At 45.0% G+C, this 16,187-nt stretch overlaps 1 protein-coding gene across 7 annotated transcripts in view; it reads right to left on the bottom strand.

Moving 5' to 3' along the window:
- kmt2ca (lysine (K)-specific methyltransferase 2Ca) overlaps positions 1-16,187 on the bottom strand; it is a 684,766-nt gene that overhangs the window by 120,501 nt on the left and 548,078 nt on the right. For all 7 annotated transcript variants that reach the window (XM_072508182.1, XM_072508181.1, XM_072508179.1 and 4 more), the window contains 4 exons: positions 15,498-15,712; positions 13,305-13,378; positions 11,573-11,755; positions 708-3,572 (listed from right to left, as the gene is read on the bottom strand). In XM_072508182.1, the coding sequence (XP_072364283.1) occupies positions 708-3,572; positions 11,573-11,755; positions 13,305-13,378; positions 15,498-15,712 (3,337 nt within the window). The remainder of the gene's footprint in view (positions 1-707; positions 3,573-11,572; positions 11,756-13,304; positions 13,379-15,497; positions 15,713-16,187) is intronic.

Genomic DNA, 16,187 nt, shown 5'->3' on the forward strand with positions numbered 1-16,187 from the left:
TTTGATGACCTAAAATAACTTTTCTCACAGGTCATCAATCTAAAACGTTGGTATCCTGATCAACTCTACTGATCTAAATACTTGGTATTATGCTGAATCAAGGAAAACGGATGGCCGAACTCCAGTAGTTCTCGGACATTTGTTCTGATTCTTTTATTCTTCTGCCTAATTATTAATCTCATTGTTTAATGGCATTTTCCTCAGCTGGTTCTTGTAGAAGGTGCTGATCTGAATTGCTTTGGCAGCAAGTCTCCTGCTATGAATTAAACAGATTTCTAGAATCAAGGACTCCTAACTTTCGAGTAAAGCTTTCTGCGAAATGGCTCGGCTTTGCACAAGCATGAATATAAAATATATATTTATTTTCCTTTTGAATGAAAAATTATGTGGCAACATTTTGAGAGGTATGATGAGCATGCCATGAGGTGAAAAGTGGTGCACATTTTGGGACCAGCCAGTTCATTACAATTGCCTTTCCACGTCTGCGCAATTGTATTCGCCACGATAATTTAGGGCGGCTTCAAAAATCGAACCCTTCAGTGTAATTAGATGCAAAATAATCTTTACTCTGATTTTCTTCCATTTCAATTTACAGTCTGCATTCCAACTGAAGCAGTTATTTACAGCTGCACTTTGACTAATATATAATCTCTACCAATTTACCACAAAATTATTAAAACTAGTTCAAAGTAGGCAATTAGATTTACCTGTCTTTGCTTTTCTTCCGCATCCATATGACCTGTGCTTATGTTATTCTGTGCTTCAGATGTCAACACAGATTGGCCTTGGTCTAGTGTTGGAGGTACGGTATGAAACTGTTGCACATGTGAATTCATGGGTGATCCTATGGAAGTGCTGAAATTCGTGGATTCTGATGCAGGTCCTTGTTGGTCAGTAACAACATGATTAAGTCTCCCTGGCGCAAATGTATCATTAGTTTGAGGTCTTGGAGTCCTTGGTGGCTGATCATACAGCTCTTGTACCATGTATCCAAATGTGTCTGCAGGTGATCTGACTGCATGGGATGAAAAAGCATCATCCGACATTCCAGCTTGTCTGGAACCCTGAGAAACTCGACAACGCACATCAGCTGGTCGCACAAATGTATCTTTTAAGTTTGGAACTCTATTGTGAGGTGGTTGCACAAATAGATCCTGATTTGCCAAAAGACTTGGTCTCGTCAATGCTTGCCGGTCTGAAGTAACTGGACGTGGAGACTGAGGAGGTTGTGCAAAGGGATCAGAAACAACTGGTCTTGGTGTTACAGGAGGGTGTGCGTATGGATCCGAATATCTCTGATTAATTGCTGATTGCACAAAACGATTTACAGTTAAAGGCCTTGGTGTACCAGGGGGCTGGGAATATGGATCTGTTTGTTGTGGAGAGGGTCTTGGAGTAAGTGGCTGCTGTGAATAAGGATCAACTGTAGGCCGAGGGGTCCCAGGAGGCTGTGAATAAGGATCAACTGTAGGTCGAGGGGTCCCAGGAGGCTGGGAATAAGGATCAACTGTAGGCCGAGGGGTCCCAGGAGGCTGTGAATAAGGATCAACTATAGGCCGAGGGGTGCCAGGTGGCTGGGAATAAGGATCAACTGCAGGCCGAGGGGTCCCAGGAGGCTGGGAATAAGGATCAACTGTAGGCCGAGGGGTCCCAGGAGGCTGGGAATAAGGATCAACTGTAGGCCGAGGGGTGCTAGGCGGCTGGGAATAAGGATCAACTATAGGCCGAGGGGTGCCAGGTGTCTGGGAATAAGGATCAACTGTAGGTCGAGGAGTGCCAGGAGGCTGGGAATAAGGATCAACTGTAGGCCGAGGAGTCCCAGGAGGCTGGGAATAAGGATCAATTGTGGGCCGAGGGGTGCCAGGCGGCTGGGAATAAGGATCAACTATAGGCCGAGGGGTGCCAGGCGGCTGGGAATAAGGATCAACTGTAGGTCGAGGAGTGCCAGGAGGCTGGGAATAAGGATCAACTGTCGGCCGAGGGGTCCCAGGCGGCTGGGAATAAGGATCAACTGTAGGCCGAGGGGTCCCAGGAGGCTGGGAATAAGGATCAACTGTAGGCCGAGGGGTGCCAGGCGGCTGGGAATAAGGATCAACTGTAGGTCGAGTGGTCCCAGGAGGCAGTGAATAAGTATCAACTGTAGGCCGAGAGGTACCAGGCAGCTGGGAATAAGGATCAACTGTCGGTCGAGGGGTCCCAGGCGGCTGGGAATAAGGATCAGCTGTAGGCCGAGGGGTCCCAGGAGGCTGGGAATAAGGATCAACTGTAGGTCGAGGAGTGCCAGGAGACTGGGAATAAGGGTCAACTGTCGGTCGAGGGGTCCCAGGAGGCTGGGAATAAGGGTCAACTGTAGGTCGAGGGGTCCCAGGAGGCTGGGAATAAGGGTCAACTGTAGGGCGAGGGGTGCCAGGCGGCTGGGAATAAGGATCCTGAGGAGAGCGTCTTGACATTGGTCCTTGTTGAACAAACATGTCACTCTGGGTCTGCCGGGGAATTCTCTGACTGTGTGAAAATGGCTCATTCACAGGACGAGGTGTATGTGGTTGCTGTGCATAAGGCTCAATTGCCTGTGCCTGCACTGGGCTTTGTGGAAAGTTATCCATAGGTCTGGAGGTCAACACAGTTCTTTCATATGGATCAACAGGAAAACGTCTTGGGGTTAAAGGCATAGATGCATAGGGATCTTGAGGTGATTGAAGTGGTGGCATTGGTGTCTTAAACAAAGGTCCACCTCCACCAACACCTGTTGGACTCGGTACAGGTTGTGATCTTGAATACAGATCAAGAGGTCCCAGTCGATTATGTGGCACCTGATGTCTTGGAAACATATCAGGTCTAAGTGCAGGTTTAGTAAAGGGATCATTTGCATTTACTGACATATTCCCTGATGGATCAGGATTCATAGGTGGTCTTGGCAATCCTAATGGTTTTGAAAAATGATCTGTTGATATTGTCAAGGAGGGTCTAGGTGTATCGGGTGCCTTTGCATAAGGATCATTGCCAACTGGTGATGGTGCCCCAAAAGACTCATCAGCTAAAGAAGGCCTATTTCTCTCGATCTGTTCAGTAGCTGGGGATGGCCTCGTTACACTTTGAGAAACAACACAGGAATCTAAAGAAGACACTGAATTTCTTCGAACAACAGGCGGTGGTCTTGGTGTTCCTACCATTTTAGCATATGGATCCCAAGGAGATGATGGCCTTGATACGTTAGCAGTTGGAGAAAACTGTGGTGACTGTGGTTGTGAGGTCTGGGGCTGTGTGAATGGATCCTGCAGTGGTATCCTGGCCTGGGTGGGTGGAGGAGCCTGAGGTCTTAGAAAGACATCATCGGACGACGTCGACACAGAAGTGTCAAGACCTTGGGGCCTCGTAAACTCTTCTTTGGGCAAGTGTAGGGGAGACAAGTGTCCACTGTCCTGTTCATTTGTTTTCGGACTGTTGGAATCCTCCCCTGCAGACGAGTGTTGGGACCCAAACTGTTGCTGCTGTTGTTGCTGCTCATGCTTCACCTGTTCCAGTTTCTGTGTAGCTTCAATCTTGGCTTGCTGTTTACTCTTCTGGCGTATTTGCTGTTTTGATGCAAGACAAAATGTAAAATGATCAGATTTATGTAACCTGAATAACATACATTGTTAATATGGAAGTTGAAGCAAAATCCTTAGTATTGTGTTAAGAATATTTCCATTGCTGTAGCAATCAAAATATTGTTTTATCCGATGCAATTAAAGAAGTGCAAGTGTCAAGAACTGAATGTTGAGAAATATATCTAGTGTAAACTCCAGTAAGCTTCTTGGAAGTTTTTAATAACCTGGCAATTAGAGATGCTATACGTGCATAAGTGAAATAACTAATTTTGCAGGAGCCTTTTTATATCTGTATGATAAATACCGATGGTCTTACAAAGTTCATTTTAGAGCTAATATCTTGTCCAGATTCTGCTGAAAGGCACTGTATTTCACAGAATTCATACAGCGCAGGAGGCCATACGGTCCATCGAGTCAGCACCGACTCTCTGTAAGACCACCCTATCCCCGCAACCCCAATTAACCTGCACATCTTTGGACACTAAAGGGCAACTTAGCATGGCCAATCAACCTAACCAGCACATCTTTGGACTGTGGGAGGAAACCGGAGCTCCCAGAGGAAACCCAAGCAGACACGGGGAGAAAGTGCAAACTTCACACAGTCACTCAAGGCAGAAATTGAACCCGGATCCCTGGAGCTGTGTCACCATGCCTCCACTTCATACCACTTCTCTGCAATATTTCCAGCTCTCCTCCTCAAAATCTACTTCAACAAAGCTTTAGGGCATCCCCTTTCTGTTATCTCCTCCATTTGCAAAATATCAATTTTATTCAATCAAGTCTCAGTGATACCTTTATGCTAAAAGGTGCTGCAAGATGCATACTATTGTTAATATTCTACACTCAGATATTCATTATTCCATATTATCAATAAATATAATTATTCCTCCAACTTTATTTATTAGCATGTTAGCAAAAACATGACAGACACCATGGGTGAAATTCTCCGGTATTGGCTCGATGTCCACCGACTGGCGCCCAAAACGGTGCATCTTTGGAGGCCGAGCCCCAACCTTAAGGGGCTAGGCCCGCGCCGGACGAATTTCCGCCCCGCCAGCTGGCGGAAAAGGCCTTTGGTGCCCCGCCAGCTGCCGCGGAAATTACATTTCCGGGCGGCGCATGCACGGGAGCGTTAGCGGCCGCTGACGGCATTCCCGCGCATGCGCAATGGAGGGAGTCTCTTCCGCCTCCGCCATGGTGGAGACCGTGGCGAAGGCAGAAGGGAAAGAGTGCCCCCACGGCACAGGCCCGTCCGCGGATCGGTGGGCCCCGATTGCGGGCCAGGCCACCCCCCAGGGCCAGATCGCCCCGCCCGCCCGCGTCGCCTTGTCCCGCCGGTAAGGTAGGTGGTTTAATCTACGCCGACGGGACAGGCATTTTAGCGGCGGGATTTCGGCCCATCCGGGCCGGAGAATCGCGGGGAGGGGGGCCCGCCAACCGGCGCGGCGTGATTCCCGCCCCCGCCGAATATCCGGTGTCGGAGAATTTGGCAACCGGCGGGAGTAGGATTCACGCCAGCCCCCGGCGATTCTCTGACCCGGCGGGGGTCGGAGAATCTCGCCCCAGATATCCATCAATGCAAATGTATTCCATTTTCCCCAGTTGTTCTCCACAACCTGCCCTGCTGTTCCCACGTTACAGACTCATCTTTAAGTTGCATGCAAAGATCAAAGGAAATATAGAATCCTAAGATGGTTACAACATGAGGCCATTCAATATGTCGTATTTGTGCCAGTTCTTTGCAAGAGCAATTCACCCAGTCCCACTCACCCGAATTTTCACCACCGTCTTGCAAATCTTTCCACTTCAGAAAATTATCCAATTCTCTTTTGATGGCTTAAATTGAATCTACCTCCACCACTTTTTCAGGATGTGGATTCCAAAACCTAACCACTCGCTTCGTAGAAAATGTTGCCATTGCTTCTTGTGATGGCCACACCCCAGTAACCCCCTTCGGTGGGCGGGGCAAACCAGGTGGGAGTTGGACCTCCTACCCCCGGCAATTTAGGGATTTATCTACCTTGGCAAGAAGACCAACTGGGGTGGCCTGGGTGGGTGAGACCAATCTATAATCCAACTGCTTTGAAAGCTGGGCCAGCACAGTGTTGGGGAACAAGGTGAGCGCGACAAGGCACAGAAGATGTTCTGGTCATTCACTGCATCTGGATCTATCTCATTCTTGACTATCTTGCCATTGGTCCAAGTTTTTAAAAATGTAAATTTAGAGCACCCAATTCATTTTTTCATAGTGTGGCCAATCCACCTAGCCTGCACACCTTTTGGGTTGTGGGGGCGAAACCCATGCAAAAACGGGGAGAATGTGCAAACTCCACACGGACAATGACCCAGAGCCGAGATTGAACCTGAGACCTCAGCGCCGTGAGGCAACAGGGCTAACCCACTGCGCCACCGTGCTGCCCAAGGACCAAGTTAAGTCAGGACAAGAGAGTGTGTTTTCCCACTACCGAGTTTAATCCGACTGGTCTGTAGTTGAACTTAACTTTACATCCTTTTTAGAACTAGGCTGTAACATTTGCCATTATACAGTGCTCTCACACCGGTATCTAAAAAGGATTGGAAGATTGTGGTTAGCGCCTCCACAGTTCCTACACCCTTTTACCTCCCTCAGTTTCCTCAGGTGCATCTAATCTGATTTTGGTAACTTATCAACTTCATGTACAATCTGCATTTCTAACATCCTCTTGATCAATGTTTAGCTTATCCAGTGTTTCAACGATCTTGTCTTCTACTAAGGCTTGGGAGCATCTTCCTCCTTGGCAAAGATGGATTGAAAATACACATTCAACGCCTCAGCCCTGGCCTCCATGGATAAATGCCCCTTTTGGTCCTCAATTGGCTCTAATTCTCCATTTGCTACCCTTTTACTGTTCTTGCGCCTCCAGAAGTCTCTTGGATTCTATTTTTGTTCACTGCCAGTATTTTCCCATACTTTTTATTTCTTTCTATTTTCTTTTTCATTTGCACCCTGCACTTCCTATAGTAAACCTGGTACTCAATTGCACTATCCACCTTTCATCTGTATGTGCAACTGTATTGCTTGATCTTATTACCACTTTGATTACCCAGGGACTCTGGATTGGTTTGTCCTACCTCTTCCTCTTGTGGCAATCTACAACTGCACCTGACTTAAGTCCTCTTTGAAGGCAGCCCATTGTTCAGTTATAGTTTTGCTGTACAATCTTGAGTTTTAATTTACCTGGGCCAAATCAGTTCTCACACCGTGAAGTTGCCTCTCCCACAAGTACTTAATATTTATGTCGGACTGCTCCTTGTCCATTTCTGTAGCCAACCTAAATCTTATGATACTATAGTAAGAAGTCTTACAACACCAGGTTAAAGTCCAACAGGTTTGTTTCAATGTCATTAGCTTTCGGAGCGCTGCTCCTTCCTCAGGTGAATTACCCAGAATCACCTGAGGAAGGAGCAGCGCTCCGAAAGCTAGTGACATCGAAACAAACCTGTTGGACTTTAACCTGGTGTTGTAAGACTTCTTACTGTGCTCACCCCAGTCCAACGCCGGCATCGCCACATTATGATACTATGATCAGTGTTCCCTAAATGTTCCCCTCATCACACTCAATTTACCTGACTCACTTCATTCCCCAAAACCGGGTCCTTCCTCATTGGGTCAGAAACATAACAATTTAGAAAACTCTTTCTGAACACATTTCATGAACTCTGGTCCATCTCTGGTCCTTTAAACTATGAATTACCCGAATATAGACTGGGATAGTAAAAGACCCATTATAATTGCTCATAGTTAGAAATAGTCATTTTGGAGTATTGCTGAGAAGAAAAGAGACATTCAATCGAAGCTTTTCCTCTTCCATTCATTAGGACAGCTTGCAAGATAAATTTACAGTAAAGGGAACAACAATTTATACTGCATGAGTAAAGAGTGCAGATTGGTTGGCAAGTGAGCTGATTGCCATAGAGAATGCAGCAGGGAACAGTTATCTGCCAAGATTTTGTCCAAATTCAAACCAGAACGGTCAATTTTGATTTAAGACAATTCCGTGGGTAAATTAACCATGGAATGATTGTCCCCCGAACCTTGGTTTAATTAGAGAAGGTACAGGTGTGGACCTTCTCTGCCTGCAAAGGACAGGGTCCTGTGTACAAATATTTGTGGCTTCTGGCACGCGTTAAGTGAGCCACAGTGTGAGCCTAACTGATAATCTTAAATTGGATTTCAGTGCAATTCTTAGCACAATCAGGATTGTTTAGCAAGTGCTGTCCAGTCGTGGAATTACATCTATCGTTGGACAGTTTTGAAAACACTGGTTGGGTACGGTCAGCACTTTGCCTGTTGTGAACAACCGAAGGGACGTTCTGTTTGATACAATTCACCAGTCATTGGGACGTATGGCCTACATACCTGGCATCATGCTGGCACTGAAATTCCCAACCAGCCCATACTTGCAAAACCCCAACATCAGACGTGACACCACATCAGGCTTAATTAAGAAGGTATAGGTACACGATTTCCAAGAGATATGAATTCAAAACTTGGATGGCAGTTTGGTTTCCACCCCGAATTAAGTCAATGTTGTCTTTAAGTCCTTTTACAGGCACCTCTAGAGGGCAGAGCCCTTGGGAGAATAAGTCGGTCATTTCGGTGTTTTTAGATGCGGTCATGATGTGGAGATGCTGGCGTTGGACTGGGGTGAGCACAGTAATAAGTCTTACAACACCAGGTTAAAGTCCAACAGGTTTGTTTCATATCACTAGCTTTCGGAGCGCTGCTCCTTCCTCAGGTGAATGAAGAGGTATGTTCCAGAAACATTTATATATAGACAGATTCAAAGATGACAGACAATGCTTGGAATACGAGCATTAGCAGGTGATTAAATCTTTACAGATCCAGAGATGGGGTAACCCCAGGTTAAAGAGGTGTGAATTGTGTCAAGCCAGGACAGTTGGTAGGATTTCGCAGGCCAGATGGTGGGGGATGAATGTAATGCGACATGAATCCCAGGTCCCGGTTGAGGCCGTATTCATGTGTGCGGAACTTGACTATAAGTATCTGCTCGGCGATTCTGCGTTGTCGCGCGTCCTGAAGGCCGCCTTGGAGAACGCTTACCCGGAGATCAGAGGCTGAATGTCCTTGACTGCTGAAGTATTCCCCGACTGGAAGGGAACATTCCTGCCTGGTGATTGTCGCGCGATGTCCGTTCATTCATTGTCACAGCGTCTGCATGGTCTCGCCAATGTACCACGCTTCGGGACATCCTTTCCTGCAGCATATGAGGTAGACAACGTTGGCCGAGTCGCACGAGTATGTACCGCGTACCTGGTGGGTGGTGTTCTCACGTGTAATGGTGGTATCCATGTCGATGATCTGGCACGTCTTGCAGAGATTGCCATGGCAGGGTTGTGTGGTGTTGTGGTCACTGTTCTGAAGGCTGGGTAGTTTGCTGCAAACAATGGTTTGTTTGAGGTTGCGCGGTTGGATGATCTGATGGTTCCATCCAACCATCAGACTCACCATGGACTACTCTCCCAAATCAGTTGCATTCTTGGACACACTCGTCTCCATCAAGGACGGTCACCTCAGCACTTTGTTTTACCGCAAACCCACGGATAACCTCACGATGCTCCACTTCTCTAGCTTCCACCCTAAACACATTAAAGAAGCCATCCCCTATGGACAAGCTCTCTGTATACACAGGATCTGCTCAGACGAGGAGGAGCGTAACAGACAGCTACATACATTGAAAGATGCCCTCGCACGAACGGGATATGGCGCTCGACTCATCAATCGACAGTTCCAACGCGCCACAGCAAAAAACCGCACCGACCTCCTCAGAAGACAAACATGGGACACAACCGACAGAATACCCTTCGTCGTCCAGTACTTTCCCGGAGCTGAGAAACTATGACATCTTCTTCACAGCCTTCAACACGTCATCGATGTAAGATGAACATCTTGCCAAGGTCATCCCCACACCCCCACTACTTGCCTTCAAACAACCGCGCAACCTCAAACGAACCATTGTTTGCAGCAAACTACCCAGCCTTCAGAACAGTGACCACGACACCACACAACCCTGCCATGGCAATCTCTGCAAGACGTGCCAGATCATCGACATGGATACCACCATTACACGTGAGAACACCACCCATCAGGTACGCAGTACATACTCGTGCGACTCGGCCAACGTTGTCTACCTCATACGCTGCAGGAAAGGATGTCCCGAAGCGTGGTACATTGGCGAGACGATGCAGACGCTGTGACAACGAATGAACGGACATCGCGCGACAATCACCAGGCAGGAATGTTCCCTTCCAGTCGGGGAATACTTCAGCAGTCAAGGACATTCAGCCTCTGATCTCTGGGTAAGCGTTCTCCAAGGCGGCCTTCAGGACGTGCGACAATGCAGGATCGCCGAGCAGAAGCTTATAGCCAAGTTCCGCACACATGAGTGTGGCCTCAACCGGGACCTGGGATTCATGTCGCATTACATTCATCCCCCACCATCTGGCCTGCGAAATCCTACAAACTGTCCTGGCTTGACACAATTCACACCTCTTTAACCTGGGGTTACCCCATCTCTGGATCTGTAAAGATTTAATCACCTCCTAATGCTCGTATTCCAAGCATTGTCTGGCATCTTTGAATCTGTCTATATATATATATATATATGTTTCTGGAACATACCTCTTCATTCACCTGAGGAAGGAGCGGTACTTTAGATGGGGTGTCCTTTCCGATGGTGCAGAGAGAAAGGCAGGGGGAGTTGGGGGCCCCGTTGAGCCAGGAGGAAGTACAGAAGGGCATTGGTTTGATGTAGTCGGATAAGGCCCCAAGGGAGGAATCGTGATCTGGGGTTATTACCTTTTCGCCTTGCCAGAGGTAGCTTTTGTTATCTGGGTATCGGAGTGGCCCGTGACTGGTCTTCGCTCCATAGACAGATGGAGGCAAGCTCCTGTAGGGTCTCTAATCTAAGGGCTTTGCCAGCAGCCCTGCTTACCTTCTCTCTGATGAGGTTCTCCTCAAACCCGGTGGTGGTGTCCACTATTAAAATATGGCGGCAATTTAGGCAGGAATTACAAATTGGGATCCATGTCACTGCTGGCCTCCATCTGTGGCAGCCACCTATTTACTCCATTGGGTTTAGAGGCAATGTTTAAGTCATGGGAAGGGAAGGACCGTGGGAACTTTAGGAATCTATTTGTGGAGGGGCGGTTTGCTAGTTTGGAGGTATTATCGACAAGTTTCAACTTCTGAGGACAAAATTATTTTGTTCGAAAGGCTTTTCCCACATTCCCCTCGGCTCTGCAACCCTCCTTGTTGAGACGGCTCCTATCGCTTGCATGGTCTGGTGGGAGGAGCATTTCCAACATCTATGGGCAAAATGGGAGGGAGAACTGGGACCTATTTTAGACGAAGAGGTGCGGCATGAGGTCCTTCATAGGGTAAACTCCACACTCTCCTGTGCATGATTTAGTCTAAATGGCCCTTTGGCTATCTACCGTACCTGGTTTACGGCAGCTAGTGCTGTTAAAAAAATGGGGCATGTCCTCCTTCAATTAGACTTTCCTGCACTTTGACACTGGGTTTCGAGGACTCCTGTACTGCCTGGATCTCGCTCTCCCGAGTCGGAAGGTCGGGAGAGACAGACAGTTAAGAAACGTCATATATGTAATTTTCCATGGGGAGGCAATCCAACGCTGACTGCCACTCCGAGTAAGTTACGGCACAAGGTGTTTCATGCCAGTCTGGATGAAACTTAAAATAATGGTGGCAACATCAAATTCAGGAATTTGAACGTTTAACCTTCAATTTAACTACTGCCATCACAGGCAGCCTAAATTTGGTTAATGATGGTTTTCGAACTAAAATAATGTTGCCTATGTGCAACGACATTCTGTGCATATTTTAGTCACAAATTATACACAATTGACTTGGTTAATTAAATTATATGAAAACTATCAGTCGTATCACATATGAATCTGATTACCTGTCTAAGCTTCCACTCCTGTTCATGTTCTGATTCCTTTTGCTTCATTTGATCCTTAAATGGCAAATCAATGTCAGTGCGAGACACAGAATCGATGCATTCTTGCTGCTGTCTTCTCAAAGTCTCACTGGTCATTTGAACCTTGTTTATACGGAGCGCTGCACGATTGTCTCTTGCCTTTTGCTGAAAATTGTATTTCAAGCAATTTTAAGTTTGCAAGTGAAAATTATACTATTTTGTATGGTAAATTTGATCAACTTTTAACATATTGCCCAAGGCGCAAAAACGAGAATTTCCTATTTTGCTTTAAATAATTACCCACTAACAAAACCGTAAGAAAACAAGGCTCTTAATATCTGAGAATGCAAGCTTGTCAGTAGATCACTTAATTAAAAATGGACAGGCATTTTCTGTTTCAAGAAGTTCATACCTCAGGATACCATAAAGCCATTATTTAAATTCTGACTGCATGACATTCCTCCCCATTTAAGCAAAGTGATTCCGTTACAATTTGAGGTATATTTAAAGGAAAATAAGCAGAGGACTACACCATAGAGCGGTACGGTAGCACAGTGGTTAGCACTGTTGCTTCACAGCGCCAGGGTCCTGGGTTCAATTCCCGCTTGGGTCACTGTCTGTGCGGAGTTCTCCCTGTGGGCTTCCTCCGGGTGCTCCGGTTTCCTCCCACAAGTCCTGAAAGGGGTGCTGTTAGGTGAATTGGACATTCTGAATTCTCCCTCAGTGCACCCGAACAGGTGTGGTGACTAGGAGATTTTCGCAGTAAGGTCACTGCAGTGTAATGTAAGCCTACATGTGACAATACTAAAGATTATTTATTTATAAGACCCAAATGTCCCCAGTAATAGTATTTTGGCTATTTCTTACACTACCCATGCTCACACTATAGCAATGATGGTGATATGCCATCATTGCTAGTACCACGAAAGTTAATAGAATTTTGTTTTTTTTTGATTTTGAAAATTTCTGACACTCTATTTTCAGACTTGGGAACATGCAGTTTTTGTTTCAGATACAGATTTGAAACATATTTACCCTGGCCCGAGGTGCTTCCCAAATAGTGACTACTGAACTCAAAATCTTAACAAGAAAAATGGCTTTGATCCACGGTCTTTGTCTATCTTACGTCTCCATCTGTATTAGACATAGACATAGAATTTACAGTGCAGAAGGAGGCCATTTGGCCCATCGGGTCTGCACGACCCTTGGAAAGAGAACCCTACTTGCGCCCACACTATCCCCGTAACCCCTCCAAACCTGTTTGGATACTAAGGGCAATTTAGCATGGCCAATCCACCTAACCTGCACATTCTTGGACTGTGGAAGGAAACCGGAGCACCCGGAGGAATCCCATGCAGACACGAAGAGAACGTGCAGACTCCGACAGTGACCCATGCCGGGAATTGAACCTGGGACCCTGGAGCTGTGAAGCCACAGTGCTAAACACAGTGCTACCATGCCGCCCCAGTAGCTATTGAAAGCACTTGCAAATCTAAATGATATACAGTACTAAAATGTTTTGGTATAATGCAATAAAAAAAATAATGGGCTCTGTTCACATTGGTCTCATCAGACTTGAGAAACTTACAAGTTGAGGTCCCAATCTAATGTAATCATGAATCAAATAACACCCTTAAACAAGTCATTGCGTTTTAATTCCTTACAGAATCACAACATTCAACAGCCAAAATCATGCCCAGAAAATAATGCTTACCACATAAGGGGCTCTCTCTTGAGAACTTGCCTTCCTCCACAGTTTAGCTATTTGTTTCACTCTTGTAGCCCAATCTGAATGACAAATAGATATAGTGTCTGATTTGCGGTTTGTAAATACCTGGTGATTTCCTGAAATATGAACTTGCATGCAATAAGCGATGTAAAAGCCAGAAAACTAACTGTCAGCTCCACTTGGGTATCCACCTTAATAAAACACTGCCATGACTTAAACTGGCTGCAGAATCTAATTTACACTGGCAATTGGTGATCCAACACCTGCCAAAGTCTGACTGGATCACCAACAAAAGTTGAATTCTGCATTTTAAACTGTTCAGTCCAAAATAAAACCAGAACTGGAGTTTGGCTGTACAGCAGAACTCATTTGGAAGCAGCACAATGCAAATACAGTCAGTAGATTAACTGCTGTATTGTCTACTATATATATATATATATATAAAAAATGGGAAAAAATACAGTCTCATGCAACTGACTTATGCAAGATTGGAAATTATGCTTCCGGAGTAGCTCAAGGGGCAGCAATATAAACAAGACTTCTGACTCTGGCTGCATGGATTTATAGCAAGATTGGATAAAACTGATAAGAGGCCTTCAAGATTGTGAAAAGTTACGATAAGGCAAATGCTGACAGACTGTTACCATCTGTCTCATTAACATTAGAAAAACATGTTGAATCCTCTGGTGAGAACAGCTAACTCAGCACAGGCTAACACTGATTGCAGTACCTTACTGAACTGTGCGCGCAACATCATACCAGACAGTTAAGTAGTTTATCTCGTAATCCACTCAGGGAGCACTGTTAACTGTTCAACTAAATGGGTCAGTTTAACAACTATTGATACGAGAGTTGAATCAGTGTCAATGCCGGATCCGAACTAGAGACCAGGTTTCTACTGCCAGGAGGTTCAGCAGAAATAGGCACTTGTTAAACTGGTATCTGACAATCAGATTACAATACCGCAGAACTATTTGTATTTGCACAGAGAGAGATTCATGAACAGGTACATGCAAATTGAAGCTTAAAATGGTGCTATCTACTTTACAATGTCCCACCTGATGTACAGGTCAACATTATCGGTAGGAAGAACAAATAACTATGATTGTAAAATATATTCTCTCAGTACTGGCAAGTCTTCCTAAATTGTACAAGGTGGAATACCTTAAAATGATAAATTTGGAAGGATGTTTAAGACGTTTTTGAACAAATATGTATTAGACTTTATTTTTTGCGATGTAATTCGGAACTTTCCTTCAGCCTGGAATGAGCAATAAATCTATCATATAAAACAGCCAAATAGTATGGCTCCAGAGTCATGTTGTTGCTATTTTAAAAAAAGGTTATTTTCATTACAGTGGAGACACTTGCAATTCAGTTTACAGAATCAATACTGCCAAATTTCAAGAGAAAAATCTGTGCAGTAATCTGGTGCAGTGCAAACATTGGCTTAGCAGCTTTCACATTAACCAGAGATGTTGTGAAGACATCAGCACACATCATTACATTGTGTTGATCAACATGTCTGATATTATTGAACTAAGTTAATGAATATTGCTCTCTGAAACTGCCTTAAATAAGTACATCCTAACTCATCGAAAATCAGTGAAACGACATGCAGGGCACGGCAGTAAATTCACATGGTGATTCTCTAGCACAAGATCGGATCAGGCAGCAATACTTTGTTACGTTTTGAAACATGTTTTCTGTAAATAAATCAAAGGCAAATTCTTGAACATCAAGTCAATACAATGCAAGTAAGAGACAGATATTTTCAGGTTAATATAATTATAAACATATCAATACATCAATATTTAAATTAATTCATGCAAGTTGTAATTAAGAGAACTAAAAAAAAGACACTGCACTGTAAAATCTTTCATTTAAGAGAATAAACTGACGTTTCCCAAAATATAATCCAACTTTTTTTTTCTTTTTATAAATTTAGCGTACCCAAATATTTTTTTCCAATTAAGGGGCAATTTAGCATGGCCAATCCACCTAACCTGCACATATTTGGGTTGTGGGGGTGAAACCTACGCAGACATGGGGAGAATGTGCAAACTCCACACGGACAGTGACCCAGGGCTGGGATTCGAACCCGGGTCCTCAGCGTCACAGTCCCAGTGCTAACCACTGTGCCACACGCCGCCCATAATCCAACTATTATGAGATTACCTGGAAAATCTTCTTTCAGGTTCGGGAAGTTTGTGTTTGTGTACAGTACAGGGGCGACTGTTGCCATCTCTCCCAGAGCTTCTTCTTTCTCCCATTTCAGAGTACTCCGCTGTGTGTAGTTTAGTGTGTCTCCTTCTGCTTCCACAGCAGGAGCAGAGGGAACCCACTGGTTAGGAGACTCTGTAACAACTTGACTAAACGTATGGTTCTTGTCTCTGTAAAATTGATCCAGTTCAAATATGTGTAGTTAAAAGTACTGCCAAATCATGCATTACAGCTGTGAATGCTACATACATGTATCTAAATAGAAAATAAATCTAGAATACATCTGATGCATATATGTACTAGTTCAATGGAAATATAATATTTGAAAGGCTCTCCTTTTTCAATGCAAGTTTCATATAGGCACAATTCAAATGACAGCAAAACAATGTAAAACACAGAAGGAGGCCATGTGTCTGTGTTGACCAAAATAGAACTCTTCAGCCTATTCCCACTTTTCAGCTCTTGGTCCTTGGCCTTTCAAGCTCATATCCATTTTCATTATATTTTGCACTTAACAACATTCTACCGTCTGCAATTGGTATGCACCACAGAAGTGGATGAATTCTCCTGCATATTCCTCTCCTTGGCAATGAAAATAAATTGCCTTTGCGCTGTGAAATTGGAAACTCTCAATGTGCAGATTGC

The sequence above is a fragment of the Scyliorhinus torazame genome, chromosome 6 (genome assembly GCF_047496885.1).
Source record: "Scyliorhinus torazame isolate Kashiwa2021f chromosome 6, sScyTor2.1, whole genome shotgun sequence".
Taxonomy (NCBI): Eukaryota; Metazoa; Chordata; class Chondrichthyes; order Carcharhiniformes; family Scyliorhinidae; genus Scyliorhinus; species Scyliorhinus torazame.